The sequence below is a fragment of the Lynx canadensis genome, chromosome D2 (assembly GCF_007474595.2).
Source record: "Lynx canadensis isolate LIC74 chromosome D2, mLynCan4.pri.v2, whole genome shotgun sequence".
NCBI classification, from domain to species: domain Eukaryota; kingdom Metazoa; phylum Chordata; class Mammalia; order Carnivora; family Felidae; genus Lynx; species Lynx canadensis.
In genome coordinates, this window is record NC_044313.2 from 33922690 (window position 1) to 33943964 (window position 21275).

General features: G+C 48.9%; 1 protein-coding gene across 1 annotated transcript; it reads right to left on the reverse strand.

Annotated features, from left to right (window-relative positions):
* Window positions 1–1528: 1528 nt before the first annotated feature.
* FFAR4 (free fatty acid receptor 4) lies at window positions 1529–19895 on the reverse strand. The gene is made up of 3 exons (XM_030334847.2): window positions 19329–19895; window positions 11215–11343; window positions 1529–2204 (listed from the first exon to the last, which is right to left on the reverse strand). The coding sequence occupies exons 1-3, from the start codon at window positions 19893–19895 to the stop codon at window positions 1815–1817; spliced, it is 1086 nt and encodes a 361-aa protein (XP_030190707.1). The 3' UTR covers window positions 1529–1814.
* Between the last annotated feature and the right edge of the window lie 1380 nt (window positions 19896–21275).

Consider the following 21275-nt stretch of genomic DNA (forward strand, 5'->3'; position numbering starts at 1 on the left):
CCTACTTTCCATTGGATCTCATTGGGATCTCAAATTTATCCCCAAATGAAACTCCTGGCTCTCTCATCCCCCATTCTTCTCCTAGTCTTTCCCCATTTTTCTGGCCTGCTGGATCATCCAATCGTTGTTCATCCAAGAGTCACCTTCGAATCCTCTCTTTCCCTCATGTTATACATCCTGTCTGTCAGTAAATCGGGCTTACTCTGCCTTCCCAAAGTAGTCCCAAGATCTTATCTCACAACCCCCTACTAAGGCCACCCACCTCTGACTTCCCATTTTTTTTTCTACCTCAGCAGCCACCTAATTTGTCACATTTTTATTCTTGCTCTTCAAAGTCCATCCTTTGCACATCAGCCAGAGTAATATTTAAAAATAGATATTAGGTCATATCAGTCTCCAACTGCAAACCTCCAGTGGTTGCCCATTGAACACAGAATAAACTCCCTATGTGGCCTCCCAGGCCCAACATAGTTCAGCCTTGTCCCTTCTCTGGTTTCAATCAATGGGCTCCAGCAGGGCACCCCTCTGTCCTGGCATCAACAACAGTGTGTAACACAGAAGAAGATCAGTCAATAGTTTGCTTTGCCTACACCAGTCTTCTTTCTGTTCCACAAGTATACCAGCCCCTTTGCACCAGGACCAGTGTTGACAATGTCTGCAAAGCCCTATTCCCCTGGATTCTGATGGTTGGCTCTTCCTGGTGGTGTATCTTTTGGCCCCAATATCAACCCCAGAAAGGTCTTCCTAGACCCCTCCCCCCATCCCATCCAAATTGCCATCAGTGTCCTATTTAAAAATTTTTTTCGTGTTTATTTATTTTTGAGAGAGAGAGACAGAGACAGAGCATGAGCATGAGCAGGGAAGGGGCAGAGAGAGAGGGAGACACAGAATGTGAAGCAGGTTCAGGCTCTGAGCCTGACACAGGACTCAAACTCATGAACCGTAAGATCATGACCTGAGCTGATGTTGGACGCTTAACCGACTAAGCCACCCAGGTGCCCCATCACTGTCCTATTTTCTTCATGATGTGAATCCACTCTATAATGCTATATTATTTACTGATTTCTGTTTAGTGCTTCTCCCCCAAAATAGAAGGTAAGTAAGCCCCATAAGGGCATGAGCCATGGCTGTCTGGTTCACCGCTGTGTTCCCAGCACCAAGAACACTGGCCACACCATGGGCTTAAGAGGCACCTGACAGGTGGATCCATGGAGGGAATCACTTACGCTCTCACTCTCAATGTTTTGAGTCATTCTATCTCTTCTCTGATTCCATAACATGGCTTCCCCTAAAGAGGTACATGGCATTTCTTATAAGTGAAAAACTAAAGTCACTTTAATTTTTTTGAATTTCTTTGGAAATTCCTCAAGTTTTGTTGACATTATTGAATAGTCTTGAGGCCTCGCAAGTCCAGGGTGAGGACCTACAGTGGTAGTGAACCTTCAGGGAGAAACCTGAGTATCAGATCACTTTCAAGACTCACTCCAGAAACCAGCATGGTGTGGCTTTATATGTAAGAGATGTGATTGCTGAACAGCTATAAATAAAAATTTATTAAACTCAATCATATTACAAACACACTGGAAAAAGTTCATATTTAAAGGGAGCCCATAACAAATCCTTTTATGAAGGGTAAAATTGTCATACTGAATGATCACCCCTTAATTTACTGGTGCTATAAATGTGTATTTGCATAGGTTACATTTTCTTAAAGCAGGCTACAGTGATGTGATGGTCCTGGAAATAAACTCCCTTTGAAAGCGTATCCTAGCTTTCCAGAGGGTGATAAACTCTGCCTATAGAGAAAAATTTAATTAGTTGGAAATAACGGACAGATCATTTCTTCTGACAGATGTATCTGTAAACATGGCTCCCTTTTCTGGGTAGAAGAAGCAGTGGAAAATTTTCCTCCATTCATTCCTAAACAGTGACATGTTATAGAGAATGGGGTTCAGGGCTGAGTTGGCAAACGTGAAGGCCACCACCCAGAAGAAGAGGGATGGCCAGATGACCAGGTCCTGCTTGAAATTCTGGATCAAGATGAGGAGGATGGTGATGATGATGGGGCTCCACATAATGAAGAAGGAGATCATGAGCAGGAAGAGGGTACGGAAGAGCCGGAAGTCCTGCTGGGACACGCGGATATGGTGGCTCTCCGAGGAAGCCAGGTTCACCGTGAGCCTTTTCCTTGATGCCTTTGTGATCTGCAGGAACACAAAACAAAGCCAGAGCCACAATTTACTGCAGGATGTAGGGGGTTTGGGCTGAGGAGGAACAGAGCATCTAGGAGTTGGAATCTGCCGTCCCTGCTGCCCTGGGGCAACTTTGGAACTTTGTGTGGAGAGGGCCGGTCTCAGTGGCCTCGCAACTGCCCATACTTAGGATGCTCTGGGGAATAGGGCCCCTGGCTGGCCCCCTGGATATACGGCCCCCATCCGTATTGTAAATAGAGTTGATGCAGAGGAGTGGAAAGGCTGAACTGAATGGTCTAGAAAAGAAATATGTGAATGGAAGCACATTGCTGTGGTCTGAATGCATCCCTCTAAGTTCATATGGTGGAACTAACCCCCAAGGTTACGGTATTAGGAGGCAGGGCCTTTGGGAGGTCATCGGGTTATGGGGACAAAGCCTTCATGAATAGGGCCCTTAAGAGATACGTCCAAGACAGCTCCTTCAGCCCTTCCACCGTGTGAAGACAGCAAGAAGCTGGCAGTCTGCAGCCAGAAGAGGGCTCTCATCAGAACCTGACTGGGCTGGCACCCTAGCCTTCAACTCCAGCCTCCACAAGTGTGACAAATAAACTCCTGTTGTTTTTAAGCCACCCAATCTGTGGTATTTTGTTATGGCAGCCCAAACAGGCCAAGACACGCATTTCCCCTATTATTGCTTTTTTTGAAAGTGGTAAGTAACTGTATAAAAGCAGTATGTGTTCGGGGCACCTGGGTGGCTCAGTCGGTTGAGCGTCTGACTCTTGATTTCGACTCAGGTCATGATCTCGCGGTTTGTGAGATTGAGCCCCGCGTGGGGCTCTGCGCTGACAGTGCAGAGCCTGCTTGGGATTCTGTCTCTCCCCCCCCTCCCCAGGCCCTCCCCCACTCATTCTCACTCTCTCAAAATAAATAAACTAAAAAAAATTTTTTTATTTTTTATTAAAAAAAATTTTTTTTTAACGTTTATTTATTTTTGAGATAGAGAGAGACAGAGCATGAACAGGGGAGGGGCAGAGAGAGAGGGAAACACAGAATCTGAAGCAGGCTCCAGGCTTCTGAGCCATCAGCACAGAGCCCGACGCAGGGCTCAAACTCACAAACCGTGAGATCATGACTGAGCCGAAGTCGGACGCTTAACTGACCAAGCCACCCAGGCGCCCCCCTTTTTTTTTTTAATTTTTTTTTAACGTTTATTTATTTTTGAGACAGAGAGAGACAGAGCATGAACAGGGGAGGGGCAGAGAGAGAGGGAGACACAGAATTGAAACAGTAAAAAAATTTTTTTAAATAATAAAAAAAATTGAAAAGCAGGTGGTGTTCAAGGTATAAACTCAAGCAATATGATGCTGAAGGAGAGCAAATTAAAAATATAAGCAAGGCTTCTAGCTTCCTGCACCATCCATGGTCATTCCCTGGAAGGAACCCGTGACCAGTGTCCTGTCTGTCCTTCTGGGAACGCTCTCCCATCACACACATGCCTAGCAATGGGAACACAGACGTCTGCACTGTTGCTTTTCCCACAAATGGGACCACGCCATGCAGCCCACTCTTAACCCTTCTTCCTTTCTGCTCAGCAGCAGGCCTTGGTGCTCATTCCATATAAGCCCAGACAGAAGGCACTTCATCCTTGTTATCTGGCAAGTGGCCGCATAGGTTCCACACTGTGGCTGCACCAGGATTTATCTAGGCCCCTATGGATAGATATTTTACTTATTAGCCTTTTTGGAGGGGGGGGGGCGCGAGGGCCCTGGTTTAAGTGGCAGTCCACACACACTTGTCCCTTTCTCCTCCCCTCCAGGTTGTTGGGTGGCAGAGAGGGCAGTGGGAGATGGCGTGAGGGTGTGGCCAGTCTGGGCAGACAGGGAGCACTGAACCCCCACATCTGGTTCCTCTCCTTCCACAAGAGCAACTGAAATGGATTCTAGTCTTGCCGCAGGCCGCTGAGGTGGGGCCATGGAAGGCGGCCGAGACTGGAGGCTGCTCATCTGCCAGGCCACCTGCTGCCAGGAGCCAGCCTGAAAGCGAAGCTGCTCTGGAAAGGGCCCACGATGCCTGGCGTGCACGCCATTTGGGAATGAGTCCCTGATCAGTAGGGTCTGTTGGCACCACCAGCTACATGGAGACCTGAGGCCATGACCAACCGAAGGGGACAGTCACCTTACAGGGGGGACACATAAGGGATGACTCCATTAGCGGCCTCATCGTGTACGCTGTCCACATTGCCCTGCCAAGAAGGATGGAGTCCCTCATACCGTGTCTTACACATATTTTCGAATGATGTTGATGTAAATTCATATTTATTGAGCACTGACTTTGTGCCAGGCTCTGTACATATCACTTGGCTTATCTCTTTACATTCTCCCAACAATTCTGGGACATAGGTACTTTGATGATCCCCATTTTACAGATGAGAAAACTGAGGCTCAGAGCAGCTGAGGAACTTTCCCACCAGTACCCAGCTAAGCAGTTGCAAAGCTGGGCTTCAAACTGGGCAGCCTGACTCCGGCCCATGCTCTTTTTTTTTTTTTTTTTTTTTAACGTTTATTTATTATTGAGAGACAGAGCATGAACAGGGGAGGGGCAGAGAGAGAGGGAGACACAGAATCGGAAGCAGGCTCCAGGCTCTGAGCTGTCAGCAGAGCCCGACGCGGGTCTCGAACTCACAAACTGCAAGATCATGACCGGAGACGAAGTCGGACACTTAACCGACTGAGCCACCCAGACGCTCCACTCCGTGCCATGCTCTTCATCTTAAACGAGTTTCTTCCTACCCTCTGCTAATCCCCACCAATGGAAATCCTTCTGCCTGGCCTATAACTCCATGCTCTGATGCCAGAAACTCTGAGAAGCCTTCCTAGTTCATCTCCCACAAGGCATCCTGCAGTACTTTGTCTCCAGCATTCACGTGGCCCTTGCCACGTGGACCATGTGGTAGGTGCTGAAGCGTCATTGTTACCTCGGCCACCAGACTGCAGGCTCTACGGGCAGCCCTGTGGCTTCTGTGGCCTGGGGCTCTAGCAAGTGCCTGACAGTGACTATGAACAAACAGACAGAGAAATGGACTGACTCATGGGTCGAGTGAATAAGTGGTCGGGTCTGTTTTTAGCACTGACTGATGCCACCGTTTCCTCTGCCCATGGTTCCCATGACTTTCAGGGCGTGAGAAGGAAAACGGGCTCATTATAATCCAATGTGGCTCCTTGCTGCTTCCCACCCCACGTTAGATGACAAGACTGGGTGACTTTTAAATGGGCTTTAAAATGTCTCTGTCATTGCACAGAATGCTTCATGTGTTTTAGGGGAAATGAAATGCTCAGCTAACTTGAGGATTAACTTTAATCCTTAAAACAAGCCTAGGGGGCAGGTCCTGTCATTACCCGACTTTGGGTATGCAAGATGAAGGCTCTGAGAGGTGAAGGAACACGCTCAAGGCCTCATGGTCAAGGTGGAGGAGAAGTGCCCCTCTGGGGAGGCATCTGAGCTCTTCATCATGGGGCTACGGGGGAGCACAGTGCTCCCAGGGATGTGGTCCATGGCCACCTGTGTCAGAGTCACCAGGTGAGCACTTGGGACCACCGTCAGATACTCACTTTTGTGGGCCTGAGTGGGCCCAGAAAGCTGTACTTCTCACAAACTCTGAGTGATCTTTGCTGACTGAAGTATGGGAACCACTTATACAGGACAGCAGATTTGGAATTGCCCCACAGTTCTTCATAAAGAGTCACTTTTTAAACAGTCTTTTTGAGATGGTCCTGAGGGAAACTTCTCTCTATCTCACACCTCTGCCACTCCAGGCCACCACACCACGGTGCTGACAGGTGGGTGCAGGGGGAGGTGGTTCCTCACTGACATGCTCGGGACCTGGGGGTTGGCTCTCCTTGGGGTGCTGCTTGGTCAATCAGCAACACACAGATTAGAATCTTCAGACAACAGACTCCATCTTTCTAGAGGGCCCACCTCCTTCTCCATCACTGGCAAGCAGGCCCCAAACCTGGGGAATGAGGGCCAGGCATGGAGAAGGGGCTGAATGTTCATTACCTAACACCTTGGTGCTTAGCTAAAACAGAGTTCATTTCTCAGTTGAGCCCTGAGATGCATGAAAGTTTTCCAACTTCAAGCAGTACCCTCATTCTCTCACGCGGCAAATATTTATTGAGCCCCTGCCATGTTGTGCCGAGTACTCTCATAGGTGCTGGATATACAGCCGGAAAGAAGGGAGCCCTGCCCCACCCCGCCCCGCTCTCCCATCCTAGTGTGTACCTGGAGAACGAGGAGGGGAACAAGAAAGGGTAGAAGCATCTCCTCTTGCCATGGCAGTGGTTGCTGGGTGACAATGTAAACCAAGCCCCAGAAGCTAGCATTGCCAGCCTGATTGAAATCACTTGGGAGTGACTGGGGGACTATTACCCTGGGAAACTATTGATTGGAAAAATCCACTGGAGATGTATAGCACGCTTGAGTCATGAGGAAAGAGGAAGCAGGGAAGGCAGAACCGTGGATAAGGCCACTGCCCTGAGCACGTGAGGCAGCTTTGGAAGGGAAGCGCCCAGGTGAAGCCTGCTCTCCAGTCCTTGCCCAGGGCAGAGCCAGCAACCCCGGCAGGGACTTTAGAGCAGTGTTTCCCGAAGGAGACCCATAGAGCACCAGTGCAAAGAGATGCTCTGTGGGGAGAAGGGGGTCTGTGGTCAGATTTAGTGGTGCTGCCTCCTCTATTCCTGGGTTGGAGACTCTCAAAGAACATTAGCCTGAGGCCTCCCAGACGTCCTGCTGCAAAGACACCTATTTAACATTGACTCATTGGTGGTTCCTAAACTCATTTGATCACGGACCCCTTTTTGATATCTAACAGCCCATGGAGACCTAGAGAGTGCTTTAGGGGAGATGCTGCTTTAGAGGAATAAAAGATCGGGGTGATTTCAAAGAGGCACTTCTCACGCCTATAGATGGAAACTGAGGCAGAGACAGTACCGACAGGTAAGAGGTAGACCTGGTGGGAAAGGGTTGGCGGATGCAGTTATGTGTCTTATGGTTTCTGATGATTTGTTAGTTGGGTCTCTATGAAAACAGCTGATTAACGCTGATGGTCAATTCATTTTACAGAGTTACGCTCATAACAGAAAAATTTCAGCTGGGAAGCTGATTCAGTGTCTCTGAGTTATGAGTATCATAACGAGTATGAGCTCGTGGGGTGGAAAGTCCTTTTTTAAAGTCTTATATTTGCATTAACGTGATTTTCAAAATCACAACATTACATAGCTTTCAAATTCAATTCTAGCAGCCTGTCCAAAATATTATCATATCTACACTCTCATTTTACTGTGTTAAACAACCCACTGAGGCCTGTCGACCTCCAGACAAAACTGAGGCCCGCAGTAGTTAAATGACTTGCCTGTGTTAAAGTCACACAGGAATAAAGCTTGGACTACAAGCTAGTCTTAGGACTTTTTGTTCAGTGGTTTCCCCACTGTGCGAAAGGAGAAGGTAGAGTTGGCCGTTTCACTGTGTTCCAAAGTTTGTCTTACTCATTCAGTGAATGTTTGCTGAGTATCCACAATGAATAAGCCAGGCTCTGTGCTAGGCATGGAGCTACAGCAGTAAACATAAGAAAGTCTCGGCCCTCATGGAGACTGCATTCTAGTGTGCAAAACAGATGCTTTACAAATAAATACACATAAATGGAATATGACAGCCATGGTAAGTGTACAGAAGAGAAATATATCAGGGTAATGAGGGACTAGAGAACGATGAGAAGGCACTCTGGGGAAGAGCCTTCTGAGCAGAGACCTAAATGGAGTGGGGGAGTGGCCCACACAGAAATTGGGGGAATGGAGATCCGGGAGAGGAAATCACAGGTGCAAAGGCCCTGAGGCAGCTGTGTGTCGGCATGTGTGAGGAGTAGCCGCCAAGGTGGACACAAGAGAGAGTGAGAAGATGGTGTGAGAGGGCAGGCAGGGGCCAGATCACACAGGGCATCAAGGTGAGGGCTTTGAGTTTTGCTCCACACATGAGGGAAGTGATGGGGTCTAAATGGTATCTTCGAGTCACTACTGAGAGCACTGTTTCATAACGGTGAGTCATGATAGATATTCTCTTTCACCCAGGAGCTGTCTTGGGGTCTGTGACGGGAGGAACTGAAGGCTGGCCATGGGTTTATATCAAAGTGTCCGGAAAGTGATGAACAGGAATCTAAAGGCTGATGGATATGAGGACCCCTCCCCCAACTCATCAGGGCTCTTGGGGTCTCCCGGAATGTTTCCGTGTGGGCCCTGGCCTGAGAAAAAGATGGAAGAGGGTGGGAAAACCTTTCCGTGGAATAAGTCAATCCTCCCTCAGAAGGCAGCTGAGTCATCTCAGGTGAAGTGCAGTGGGGCAGACCGGAGCCCTCGTGGCCTGCAAGGAACTCAGGAGCGTGACCGCCCTGCCCTAGCGTCGGCTCCTAGCTCTTGCCACGCTCCAAATCTGGACTCTGCAGTTTATTCTCTCAAAAAAATCTCAGGGGTACCCTTTCCCAGCATGCTCTGAGGGTAGGGTCAGAGGAACAGCCATGCCTAACAAATAACAACAGATGTAGTCTACTCACCCCCCGCTACAGGCAGGCACGGCTCTGTGGGTCCCCGGTAGTATTCCTAACATGTCTCCCAACAACCCTACACCATCCGAGTTATCATCACCATTTTGCAGATGAGGGAGCAGAGGTCCAGAGAAAGTGAGTAACTTGCTAAAGGCCACACAACAAAGACTCAAAAGCCAGGTTACTGGAAGAGCCCTTTATGTCTCCATGTCTGCCTTTCCTAGCCCTCTCCTCTTCTCTCTTCTCCCCCTTATTCACTTCTTAAGTCCGTGCAGTGTTCAATGGTTTGCCAAGCATTTTCACACTGAGTTCTAGCATCACTCTGTCCTGTGTAATAGAGGCTCACCGCATCGAGCAGCAGTCCTGTTGTCTGTCTCCCCTTCCCCTTCCTGTGTTGGAGCTCCTTCTGAATAGAAAAACGTGACCTGCTCACTCTTGACCAATCTCCACTCCCCACCAGCACTTTGCAGAGAGTAGATCCTCAACAAATGTCTGAGGAATTAAAGTGTTGGGACGCTGGGGCCAGACTGCCTGAGTTCAAATCCTGATACCACTGCTTATGAGCTATGTGATCTTGGGCAAGTTACTTAGCCTCTCTGCATTGATTTCTTCATCTGTAATTCTTATTAGGATTAAATGAATTCATTCCTGACACATTTTAGATACTACACAAGTATTTGTTAAATCATTTTTTAAAGGATTCATTTTAAATTTCTCTTCCTTATTCCCTCACTTCTTTTCTTTTAAGGTAATAATAGCTAACACTTACATAGCATTTACACATGCCAGGCCCCTACTGCAAGCGCTTTACAGACCTTGGCTCCAGGCCTGAATCTGCCTCATACCCTTGAACAAGCCCCAGGCTGGATGTCACTAAAGTGGGTCACAAGTCAATCGGTGGGGAACAGTCTAGGGAATAGATTGGGGATCCATCTCCCACAGGACCCAGGATTAACAGACCCGGATAGAGGCTGGCCTGGTTCTGAGCAGCTAAGAAGGTTCTAGATCCTCAGCTACAAAGAAAAGGCCATAAAAAGTAGCCAGATAACAAGCAGGACCTACAGGGCCCCGCTTCGATAAAATTGTTTGCCAGATGATCTGTAACATGCAATAAAACCAAGATTCAACAACTGTAAACCTTCAAGAGGACTCAAGGTTTTGCATGAAATCTTCTGAGATGAGCATAAACATATATGTACATGCTACTTGCCTGAGCCAGAGCCATACATGTGAATGGGCCACCTCAGGAGGTGGGACACAGGCTGGCAGGGTCCTTTTTACATCCCTGTACATACCTCCAAAGTAGACATTACTTCCTGGCTCAGCGCACTTTTGAAAAGCACCTTCCCTGGGAGTGTGGGGTAGCAATGGGAAGGTACCAGGAAGGGGCTTCCGCGAATATTCTGTGTCTCGGTCTGTTTCTGGAAGCTGCTTCTAGGAGTCAGCTGTGCACGCATGCTGGGGATGCTTTTCTGGATGTATATTATACTTCAATAAAAAGTTTTTAAAAGTGTATGTTCTCTATCACCGTATTGCTATCTATGATGGGGTAACAATGGACTCAACCCAAAAGCCCATAAAGTGAATTATATCACATCTGTATGATGGAAGACCATGAAGCCATTAAAAAGAATGAGGCAGAGATATAAGAGCAAACATGGAAAGATATTCCAGTATAGTGTTAAGCCGATAAAGGAAATTACAGAGCAAAGAGTGTTATCTCAAATCTGAAACAAACAAACAAACAAACATTGGGTTGACCCATGGTGAGTAGTTGATATTCAACCATTTTATATGGTTTATCATACATATATAACATACATTCATTATACTCATGGCATAAAAATATGCATATAGGCACATCTATAAAAAAAGTAACCTGAAAAATATACTTTGAACTGTTAATGGGAGTAGATGTTTAGTTTCTGTATCACACATTTCTATATGTCTTTAATTTCTTTTAATTTTTTTTAAGTGTATTTATTTTGAGAGAGAGCACAAGCAGGGGAGGGGCAGAGAGAGAGGGGAGAGAGAGAGAACTCCAAGCAGGCTCTGCACTGTCAGCGCAGAGCCCTGATGCAGGGCTCAAACTCACAAACCGTGAGATCATGACCTGAGCCAAAATCAAGAGTCAGATGCTTAACTGACTGAGCCCCTCAGACACCCCTTTAGTTTAATTTTTTATAATGAGCTTTGTATTACTTTAGTGATCAGCAAAATTAATAATAATAATAATAACAATCACAAAGATATAACTTTAAAAAAATATTACATTCTCACTCCTTGGTGTTGCAGAGGGGGTAGACCTGGGCAGCGAGCCAGGCTTGGACCAGCGTGAACTCTGAGGTAACTTCGCCCTGGAAAGGCTAAGATTCCATCTGAAATACCCCCGGCTTCGGTGCAGTTCAGCTGTGGCCCTTGAAGCACACATACCTGTAAAATCTTGGAGTAGCTGATCACAATGAGCAATCCTGGCATCAAGAAGTTCAAAGTAACAAACGACACATCCCAGGAGATTTCTCCAGCGATGCTGGGCCAACTCAGTGTGCAAATCGGAATTTCCTGGTTACAAGAAGGAAGAAAACGTCAGTTAAGTGGTGGCTTCTTGTTTGGCTTGAGCTCAGTCCCAGCAGGAGGGTACCTAACCCTGTTACACTGTTGTGTCACCATTACACAACCAGGTTGACAGGAAACCCCCGCATCCTTTCCCCTGCCCACACAAACACCCCTACAGGCCCTCAGAATACCCGCAATTATTACTCCCGTTCTCCAGGAGACTCAGCTGGGTGTCAGGGTCCCATGCAGGTAACAGCTCAAGTTAGCTGCAGGCAGGACTCCAGGCCCAGTGTTCTTTCCCCTCCTGAACTGAGCTGCAAAGAGCCCTTGAGCCTTCTCTTCATTTTACAGGTGAGAACCTGAGCCCTGAAAGGCCACACAGACTGGAAGCGACACGCATATGAAAACAGGCAAGAGGTTCCGGTGCAGTCACACTGGGACTGCTGAAGGCACCAGAAACAACATTGAGGCGCTGAGTGTTCATTTAGGGGAATGACGATGTCTAAAATGTGTCAAGCCGCATCAGAGAAGGCTGGGGCTTACTCCAAGACAATACTGGTGCCCAGACTTGGAAGCTCTTTCCTCCTGTGTCCCTCCTCCAGGGGAGCACGCTACAGTCCCGTACAATTCTCCATCATTCAAGATGTAAAACCACTGGAAAGGGGGTGGAAAAGCATGCTTTGTGGCCTTTGCTGCTGTCAGTAGGCTGGGCTGAATTCAAACGTTTGACAGTAATTACACACCTTGAAGCATATAGGGACCTTCTTACATGGTTACTAGGAGCTGCTGGAATAATCCACTCCATCGATAGTCAATGGTCTGCCTGTCTGTCTGTTTGTCTGTCTCTCCTCCCAAACAAACTCCTCATGCATGCTTGACTGTAGGAACAGAACTTTAGAAAGCAAGTTGCCCTAAACACTTCTGAACGTGTAGAACAGACTTTTAAGAGCACATTTTGTGTACAAAGAGCACATTATTGACCTCTGGTGGACAAGGCATCTTAACCAATGGCGTAGTAGTATTTTTTTAATGTTTATTCGTTTATTTTGAGAGAGAGTGAGTGAGCAGGGGAGTAGAGAGAGGGGGAGAGACAGAAAATCCCAAGCGGGCTCTGAGCTGACAGCACGGGGCTTGATGTCATGAACCATGATATCATGACCTGAGCAGAAATTAAGAGTCAGACGCTTAACTGATTGCGCCACCCAGGCGCCCCAATGTAGTAGTATTACTTATAGCATCATTCATTTATTCATTCAGCCTATATTTATTGAATGCTACACTAAGTAAAGGCAAAGAACTTTCATCATGTATATCACAACTGAGTGGTCAAATTCAAAATGCAGCCAAATAGTCGCTTCTTTTCCTATTAACAGAAAATAGTAAGTCTGATATTCACTGAGCACTTATCTATGCCAGGAAACACTTTAAATACATTACCTCATTGAATGTTTGTAGCATCCATATTGAAATGCATATTACTATTTTTCCCACTACACCGAGCAGAAAACTAAGGCTTAGAAACACCCTCCTAAAACAATAGTTTAAAGGTGTAGTACTTTTTAATCATACAATATCTTCCCATGAGAGCTAAGTAGTTATAAAAGAAATCCAGAGACATACCAAGAAAACTCTAAGGCAAGTCAAGCAGGGAAGAATGCCCAAGGGCCCCCAACTCTTTCCAAAAGCCTTCTCCAGAATGTCTGCCAAAATCTCTCCAGACTTAACATGATTTTGTAGAAGAATACATAATGATAGAGCTGGGTGTTCTCCCTTCAACAGGGACAAAAAACTAGATCCTCAAACGATCTGCTTTGCCCAGTGCTGTTGAAGAAAATGTGTAGGTGTGAATGAACAGATATACACCTACGCACGTGCACACACAAACACACACACACACACACACGCATATGCATAGAAAAAAGACTGGAAGGATACAATCCAGAAAATTAAGTGTCTGTTTCCAGGTGGGACTCGAGTTATTTTTGTTCTTTCTAAATCTTCTAGAATGTGCCAAAAAAGGGCGATAAACGTTAATTTTTTAAAAAAATGATGATCAAACATGAAACCATGATAGTTTAGCAGACCTAACCAGCTACTTTTTCAACAAAAACAATGAACCCATCCCAATTTCATGACTCTGAGGAAGATGCTCTTTCACCTTTTGATTTGTAGCACTCACCCCAGGCCCAGAGTGTGATAAGGAAGTGAGATAAGAACTTTGCACAGCACCTCACACATGACCGAAGAGACAGTGTGGCTGGCCTGTGTGGACTGAATCATTTATATGCTCTTTAGAAAGCTTTATATGGTACCATTGTTTACGCGCAGAGTTTATTCTCATTAAGAAATTTAACAGCAGGCGCCAGGCCCAAAGTCAGTGAGCTGGCTTGGTATTATAATTGCGTTTTTGTGGGAAAATCCATCTGACTTACGTTATTTTGATTCTAGGTATTCTGACCCAGGCTGTGACTTAAGAGGGAGTGTGGCAGTGAGTCAACTCTGGACGGTGGAGACATGAGTCTTATAATATTCTCTGTACTTTTTCTGCACATTTTGGAAGTGTGTCCTGATTTTAAACAGGAAATTTGAAAACCAGAAGTGCTAGGCCCATTTATGACTGAGCTACAGAAGCAGAGTGGCCAAGTCAACAACTCTCCTTTAATTGGTTTGTTCAATCACTCACTGACTCCAGCCACAGTGGCAGCCACAGTGAGGATGGGCAAGGTGAGGCCCCTGCCCTCGAGGAGGCTATGATGTGCTTAAGGAGAGAGAGAGAAGGGCTAAGAAACTTCAATACAGGGCAGCGAGCTGGCAATGCCCAGAGCTACGGATGACAGGAGAGCACAGTCACCAGGGAGAGTGGCCTCCCAGAGGGGTTGTGTTCACTGTGCCCAGAGGCATGGGGCTTCGGTCAGGAGAATGGGGAGGCTGGAGCTCGGGACAGGACAGGAAGGGACAAAGTCAGGAAGCCACGTACAAGGGTGTTATGTGGTTAAGTGTGACTTGTACCCCATCCCAACCTCTACCTCTCCCTGGCAATCTCATCCATTGCCATGGCTTCATTTCCAAGTTGCAGCTGCTTTTTCCAGCCCTGTCTTGTTCTGTCTTCAAAACAGGTCCCAGTGTCCTGAGGACATCTCTGAAGGATGCCTCACAGGTATGACAAGGCTCCAATGTCCCACCCCAGAAGGCTCCACCTCCTGCTGTCACTGACTCGGGGCCTGGAGAAGCCATTCCCAATGCTGCCAGCAACCTGAGTACGGGCCTTCTGCCTTCTCCTCCCTACCTTCTGCCTTCACAGATACCCAGTGGACCCATGCATTTCATTCTCACCGGCCCACCCTTCCCGGACCTGGTCCATCTCTCACCTTGGAAGTCCAAACTCTCTAAAGGACCACAGTTGGCCCTTCTCCAGCTGGACTCCACCAACCCTTCCGGCACCATGTCTTGCCAACCTGTGGACTATTTCCTCTGCTTGTAATGTCCCTCCGGTTCCCCACGTCCTTGTCTGGCTAACTGCCTTTTGTCTTCACACGCAGCTGAGACATCACCCATTCTCTTCTAAGAAGACCCCCGGTGGATGGGGGTATCTGTCTACAGGCACCGCTCCACACTGACCCCTCTCCACACTGGCTAACTTATTTGCAGATGCCGCCTGATTCCAGCTGTTCCCCATCATCCTTCTGTAATGAAGCTTCTTGGAGTACCGTCGAGGAGCCCTTTGTAAATCATTCTCCCTATTCCACCTCTTCAAACAAAATGGGAGACTTCGAGATCACTTGAAGGAACTGGGAATCCTAGTGGATATCTCCTTGTCTCTCCACTTCCCAGCCAGAAAAGAAAGAATATATCAGTGCACGAGATGAACTTTCTTATATCTTAAAGGATCCTCTACTACTAACAAAGGCAAGCAAATTGCGTTGATCTCCTCAGCTAGTTTGCACTCAGCAGAGACACCGTGACCTGATTGGCCTGGTGTTAAAATGGGGCAGGGCAGAGCGTTAGGACCAAGGGCTCCCAAGGAAATGTGAACTTGCAGGAAATGGCACAGGAGTGGGGTGGGGGGAGGTGGAGGAGGGACACAGAGCCAGGCTAAATTCTGGTTCCATCCCTTGCCTGCTCTGGGACTTTAGGCATTTTCCCCTCCGGAGGATGAACAAACACCTGTTTGTAGGATTTCTGTGAGAACCAAACTGTGCCAGGATCCGAGACCGTCTGCATTCTCATTACCTGCACCTCCTGGAACAGGACAGTGTCTCGGTCACATGACTCATGATGAGGGCAGGGGGCACGGGTGCTCAGTAAATGTTTGTACAATGAATGGGCAGCACATTCTGGCTGGGGTGCACGCCCCCCCCCCCAACCTGCCATTGAGGCCGGCGCCCTGCCGGGGCCACAGCATACACAGGCAGGAATCCCACTGGACCAGGCTGAGGTGACCTGGCTGAGATGTCTGTGTTGCCAGGCTGTGCCCACCCCCTTAAAACGGCAGCCTATTATCTTACTGCAATCAGAAGAATTACACTATTTGAAGAATGTTTGAAATATTTATAACCAAAGATAAGGAAACTAATAATAGCTGGCAATTCTTGAGTGCTTAACTGTGTATGTGCCAGGTGGTGGCCCATTTACCGAACATTAGTCCCCATGGCAATCCTATGTTAGACTGTTATCACGCCCATTCTGCAAATGGGGAAAAGGAAGGTATAGAGACGTGGGACCACTTGCCTCTGGCACACAGCTCCTAAAGGGCTGAAATTGGAATTCAGACTCAGAACGTCGGACTCCAAAGCGCACACACGCTCCTAATACCGAATTATCTAGCGTTTTCAGCATGCCTATTATTTCATCATCCCTTCAGGGAAGGGTTAGAGAGCCTGGTCACCCTGGATTGTGGGCACCCGCTGCCCAAATGGACAAAGGTACTCATGTTCCTGTTTTGGGGAGGAGGAGGGGTGCTCAGAATAGCAGAAAGCTCTGAGACGTACTGTTTCCCTGGCCAGCGCTCCTTGAGAGGAGGCAGCCAGTATGTGCTTGGGGTTACTTAGTTTCCTCGGCCGGTGGTTTGGGTAGGAAAGTGTCTCCCATCCAAAACCTCCATATTTAGTGTCCAAGTGGGAAGGGGCAGGCAGAATCTAGACAGGAAGCTGGGAATAGAGGATTGAGAAAACAAGCTTTTGCTAATTTTAAATGTGAGACTCCATTCAGTCTAGCCTAGATCCTTCTCTCTTTTTTAAAATGGCCACACTCCACCCCCCCCCCATTTCTTATTCTTTCCAACTTATTTTTTCAACCCTTCATCCTCAGTTTGCTCACCTATAAAATGAGTTGTTTCGTACATGCTCAGGTCACAGCCCTTGAGGGACAGGGGAGTTTTTCTGTTCCTTGGCTTACTGGCAGGTGCATGTGGTGGGGGTGCGGGTGGGGCAAAGACAAAGAGGATGGAGAGCTGGAAAGGACCATGCTGGTTTTTCATTCCAAGCTCCCTGACCCCACTTCTACTAATGTCAGGGAAGAGGGCTCCTGCGGCCGACTCACCCGGCGCCCAGTCTTCTCTGGTGCTCTCCCAGTGGTTTTGTCCAATCCCTCTCCCTCTCTTATGATCAAGGAGGTGTTTCTGCATTAATACAAGAGGGGTCTGTGTGCTCAGCCCCAAAGGAGACGGAGTGAAAGCCACCACAACACGAGTCTCCATGGAAGCACTTTGCAGCACAGCTCTGGTCATCCCGGAAGTGCTGGAGAGGGCTCTGACCAGAGGTACCTTCCACCAGAGGTACAACTACACAGTGACCAAACAAGGAGGATCCCTCCATCTGAGCGAAGGCCTTCTTGCTCAACAACCACCTGTGTCCATGTAGGCAAGCAGTTACAGTCTGGGCTTTTGGCTGAGAGGGGACAAGAACCTCACTTTTTTAGTGCTATTTGCCAGTTAAGTATAAGTGTACCTGAAGCAATTGTAAAAGGCAAGGGCATAAGGCATATGTCTGGAACATGAGATACCCGTAAGATATATTCAATTTGATCTTTAATTTCCTGAGTGTCATTTTGTCTGTAAGAAGAAAATGGGGAGAAGTCCCTCAAGATCTGTGAAAATACAGAAACACTGTGACTCAGTGAGAGAATAACTTAAAAAAAAAAATCCGAAGATTGAGGCAGAACCTTAGCCTCCAGCTGATCCAGTGGATCTGGGGTGAGCCTGGCCTTCCATTTATTCTAGAAGCATCTAAGTGATCCACCCTGATTCTCAGGTATAGCTGGGTTGAGGAGGACAGGGCTGCCCACTAAGTTAGGGTCCTTGGCCCACCACACCAAAGGCACCCCACCAACTCAGCCGATCCCAGCTATCCTGGCCCCCACTTGAGGGGTATGGCCACAGGCTTACATGTTCTTTGATGAAGTGCCATGGGCCTGACATGGTTCCTGCCTATTAGTCATTCAAGGCCTTAAAACAAAACAATCAAATAAAAAGCCCACAATGTATCCCATGCAAAAAACAAACTATTAGGAAAGAGACTTGTAGATTTCATCTGTGTGAAAAACAAAAAATAAAAAAGGATAGTGCTTATACAGGATGCAGAGTTCTCCCCACACCCCACTAAGAGGAGTGTGTGACAGACTGGTCTGGAGAAAGCCCCAGAGAAGCCCATCTCTGTGTCCATGCTCCAGAGGATACACCCAGCGGGACATCCCCTGGTGGGACTGTCCACTTCCGTAGTGAGAAGCCTTCCCCCCGGTTACATCTCATCCCCGTGCCTTCCTACCTTCTCACTCCCTTCTGGTCACTGTGCAGGCCTCTCTTTGGGACTGTGGTTTGTGCGGGTTTTGCTCAGGCCAGAAACCCAGCGAGTTGTAGAGAAAGGGAGGGGGTGAAGAAACCAGCTTAGGGCAGACCCTGTGAGAGGCTGAGCCCGGAGCAGGACTCATCCCTTCCTTTACGGTGCACAGACCTATGTCCTCTCCCTGTCCCTCCCCATGAGGGGTAGAAAACCCAACACACTGGCATGACAGCCAGAACAGGCGGCCACTGTCCTACACGCGGCCCGCGCCCACGAGTCATGAGCTGAATCAAACTGCAACAGTGCAGTGGGGCAGCAACGCCGACAGACCTGGACCTCGATTCTGGACTGCGCAACTGGAGTCACCCTCGAGCCAATGTCATGAACTGTCCGCAGAACCTTTGTCAGGTTGTGGACCCCCACTGAGATCCTAATGACAACTCTGGGCATACTACTCAGAATAAAGCTCTGGCAGCCTCTGGAACCTGCAGGACGTTTGGGGCGCCCAGGGTACTCTGAAGCCACCTGTCCCCCAAGGCTCCCAGGGCAAGGTCCTGCGGTCTAGTGTAATCCTTCTGTCTTGCAGTTGGAAAAGCTGAGGCCCTGGGAGGGGGAGTCACAACACCCCTGGTGGCAGTGTTGGGTCTGGGGTCCCTGGGTCTCCAATGCCCTTTCTCCCTGACTCTGCAAAGCAGGACACTTACCCAGCCTGTACTGAATCTGCCGTGCACGATCTCAACTCCAACTCGCACCAAGGATGACATACCCTGAGCAAGTCATTCCCCTGTGTGCCTCAGCTTCCCCATATGTAAAGTAGATGTGATAGCAAGAGTACCGTAGCACCCTGCCAGGAAGCAGAATTCAACATACAGCAATGCGATTAGCCATTCCGGACCCTCGAAATTCCATCTGACTGGCCGCTAAGCTCTCCGTTATTTCACTGACCTCGAAATGAAGGGTGCACTTTACAGGCATTTGGGGGACTCCACTTACAAGGTTTTGGAGGGCGTTTATGGGACCTACGTCGCTGCGGTGAAATTTAAGAGCTAAAACTTCAGAGCGCCGGGCACAGTGTCACAACTATTAAGCGCAACAAATGGCCTGTGATTGTTTTGTTGTTACTGTTATTCATCGTCCCTGGTCGCCGTTTCCGTCGGACCCCCGCCTGCCGGCCCGCCCCAGACACCGGCGGGGCGCGCACCGCCCGGCGCTCACCTGGTCCCGACCGGAGAGCCGCTGCGGAACGACTTGGAAGAAGACGCAGAGGGGCAGCGCGGCCAGCGCCGAGTAGCCCCAGATGAGCGCCAGCAGCGCGGCCCTCGCCCGCCGCCCCAGGCCCCGCACGCCCCGCTGCAGGCGAACGATGCACACCATGCGCTCCAGGCTGACGGCCGCCAGCGTGAGGATGGTGACGCTGCCGCTCAAGCTCATCACGTAGAAGAGCAGGTGGCAGGCGACCGGGCCCAGCAGCCAGGCCTCAGTCCATCGCACAGCCAGCACGGGCGGGATGGCGCTGGTGAAGAGCAGGTCCGCGCAGAAAAGGTTGAGCACCAGGCAGGCGGTGGTGCCGCGGCGCCGTCGGCGCGCCACCAGCACCAAGGCGCACACGTTGCCCAACAGCGACACCGCGAAGATGAGCGCCAGCACGACCGTCTCCACAGCGGTCAGCACCAGCCGGTGGTCTCCCTTGACGTCGGAGAAGAATGGGAAGCGGGTGCGGTTGGCCCGCTCCAGGCTGCGCGGGGACCCAGTGCCCGCCGCCTGCGCGCACTCAGGGGACATGCCCTGCGCCCGGCGGCCCGCAGCCGTCTGCTAGCGCGCTCATCTGGGAGGCGACTGAGCGCCAAGGCGGGGAAAGAGGGAGGGAGGCGGTTGCGACATCTCCCCTCTGGCCCCCTCCCGCCGCAGGAGCGCCGGCGCTGGGCGTTGTGAGCTGAGCCTGGGGCGCGCGGGAACGAGGAAGTGCCAGGCGTCGCCGCTGGAAACACCCCGGCCTGGCGAGAGGCGGCGGCCCCTGCGGAGGCCTCACGCCGTCGGACTGTTGGGCGAGCGCCCGAGGGTCCTGGAAACCCCACTTGGAGAGCCCCCAGAACCCCTGCAGGACCTTCCCAGCTTCCTTCATCCTCCAGGGGCATCCTGTGTCCGAAACCTTGAAACCACCGATTTAAGTAAAATTGATTTAAGAGCGTCAGAGCTGGACTGTGGAGATCATTTTGTCCTGTGTTGCCCAGACTTCATCAAAGAAGCCCCTCGGGTCCGGGGGTGGACTCCAAAGCACTTTGCAATGGGGCCACACCTTTTTTTTGGGGGGGGGGGATCGTTTGTTTTAGCATTGCTTAGTAACATGTGACATTGGGGTGAATTATTTTATTTCTCTGTTCCCCAGGGTTGTTTTTTTTTTAAATCTATAAAAAGAGAATAAAATATCTCATCGAGTAATTGTAAGGATTTTATAAAGAGATTAACACTTGGCATATAGTAATTGCTCTCACACACAATTATTATTTACTATAATAAATTATTAGTCTTCAATTATTAGTTATTATAATAAAAATGCATGTCAATTTTGCATTCTGAGCAACGAGCGATGATATAAAAATGCTCTCGTGTAAAAGGAAAAATCTTGAATAAACTTGACACCCCAGAAAGGCAAACTATCCTAGACCTCGAGGTGTATACACAGGCTGTGAATATGTCTCAGCACCCCAGTTTGAGAAGCACTGGGCAATCCAGGGCTTACAGATAAGGAAACTGAGGCATAGCAAGAAGAGACTTGTCCAAGGTGGCCCCTGGTTAGTAATAAAAGCCAGGACCCCTGCCCCTACCCCGCGAGTTTCCACCACACCCGTCATGTCTAGTTTTCTGTTAAATTAGGCCGTTAGAGAATGAAAAATGTGCCTGTGGCCCTAGACCCAGTGACCACTTCCCTGGCCAGCCACCCCCCCTCCCCTTTGCCACACTGCTAGGCCTCTCCCAGTTGTGCATTCTGTCTTGTAGTTGTCTGTGTACTTATTAAGGATTTGGCACAGCGGCCTGAGGTGCTGTGTGGGGAGGAGATGCAGTCTGCTTATCGCTGTGTCATGTGTGTCTCAGTTGACAGTGTGACCTCTGAACTGAGGATCTGTTTGATTGCAAGTCAGTGGAAGATGTTCAACTGGAACC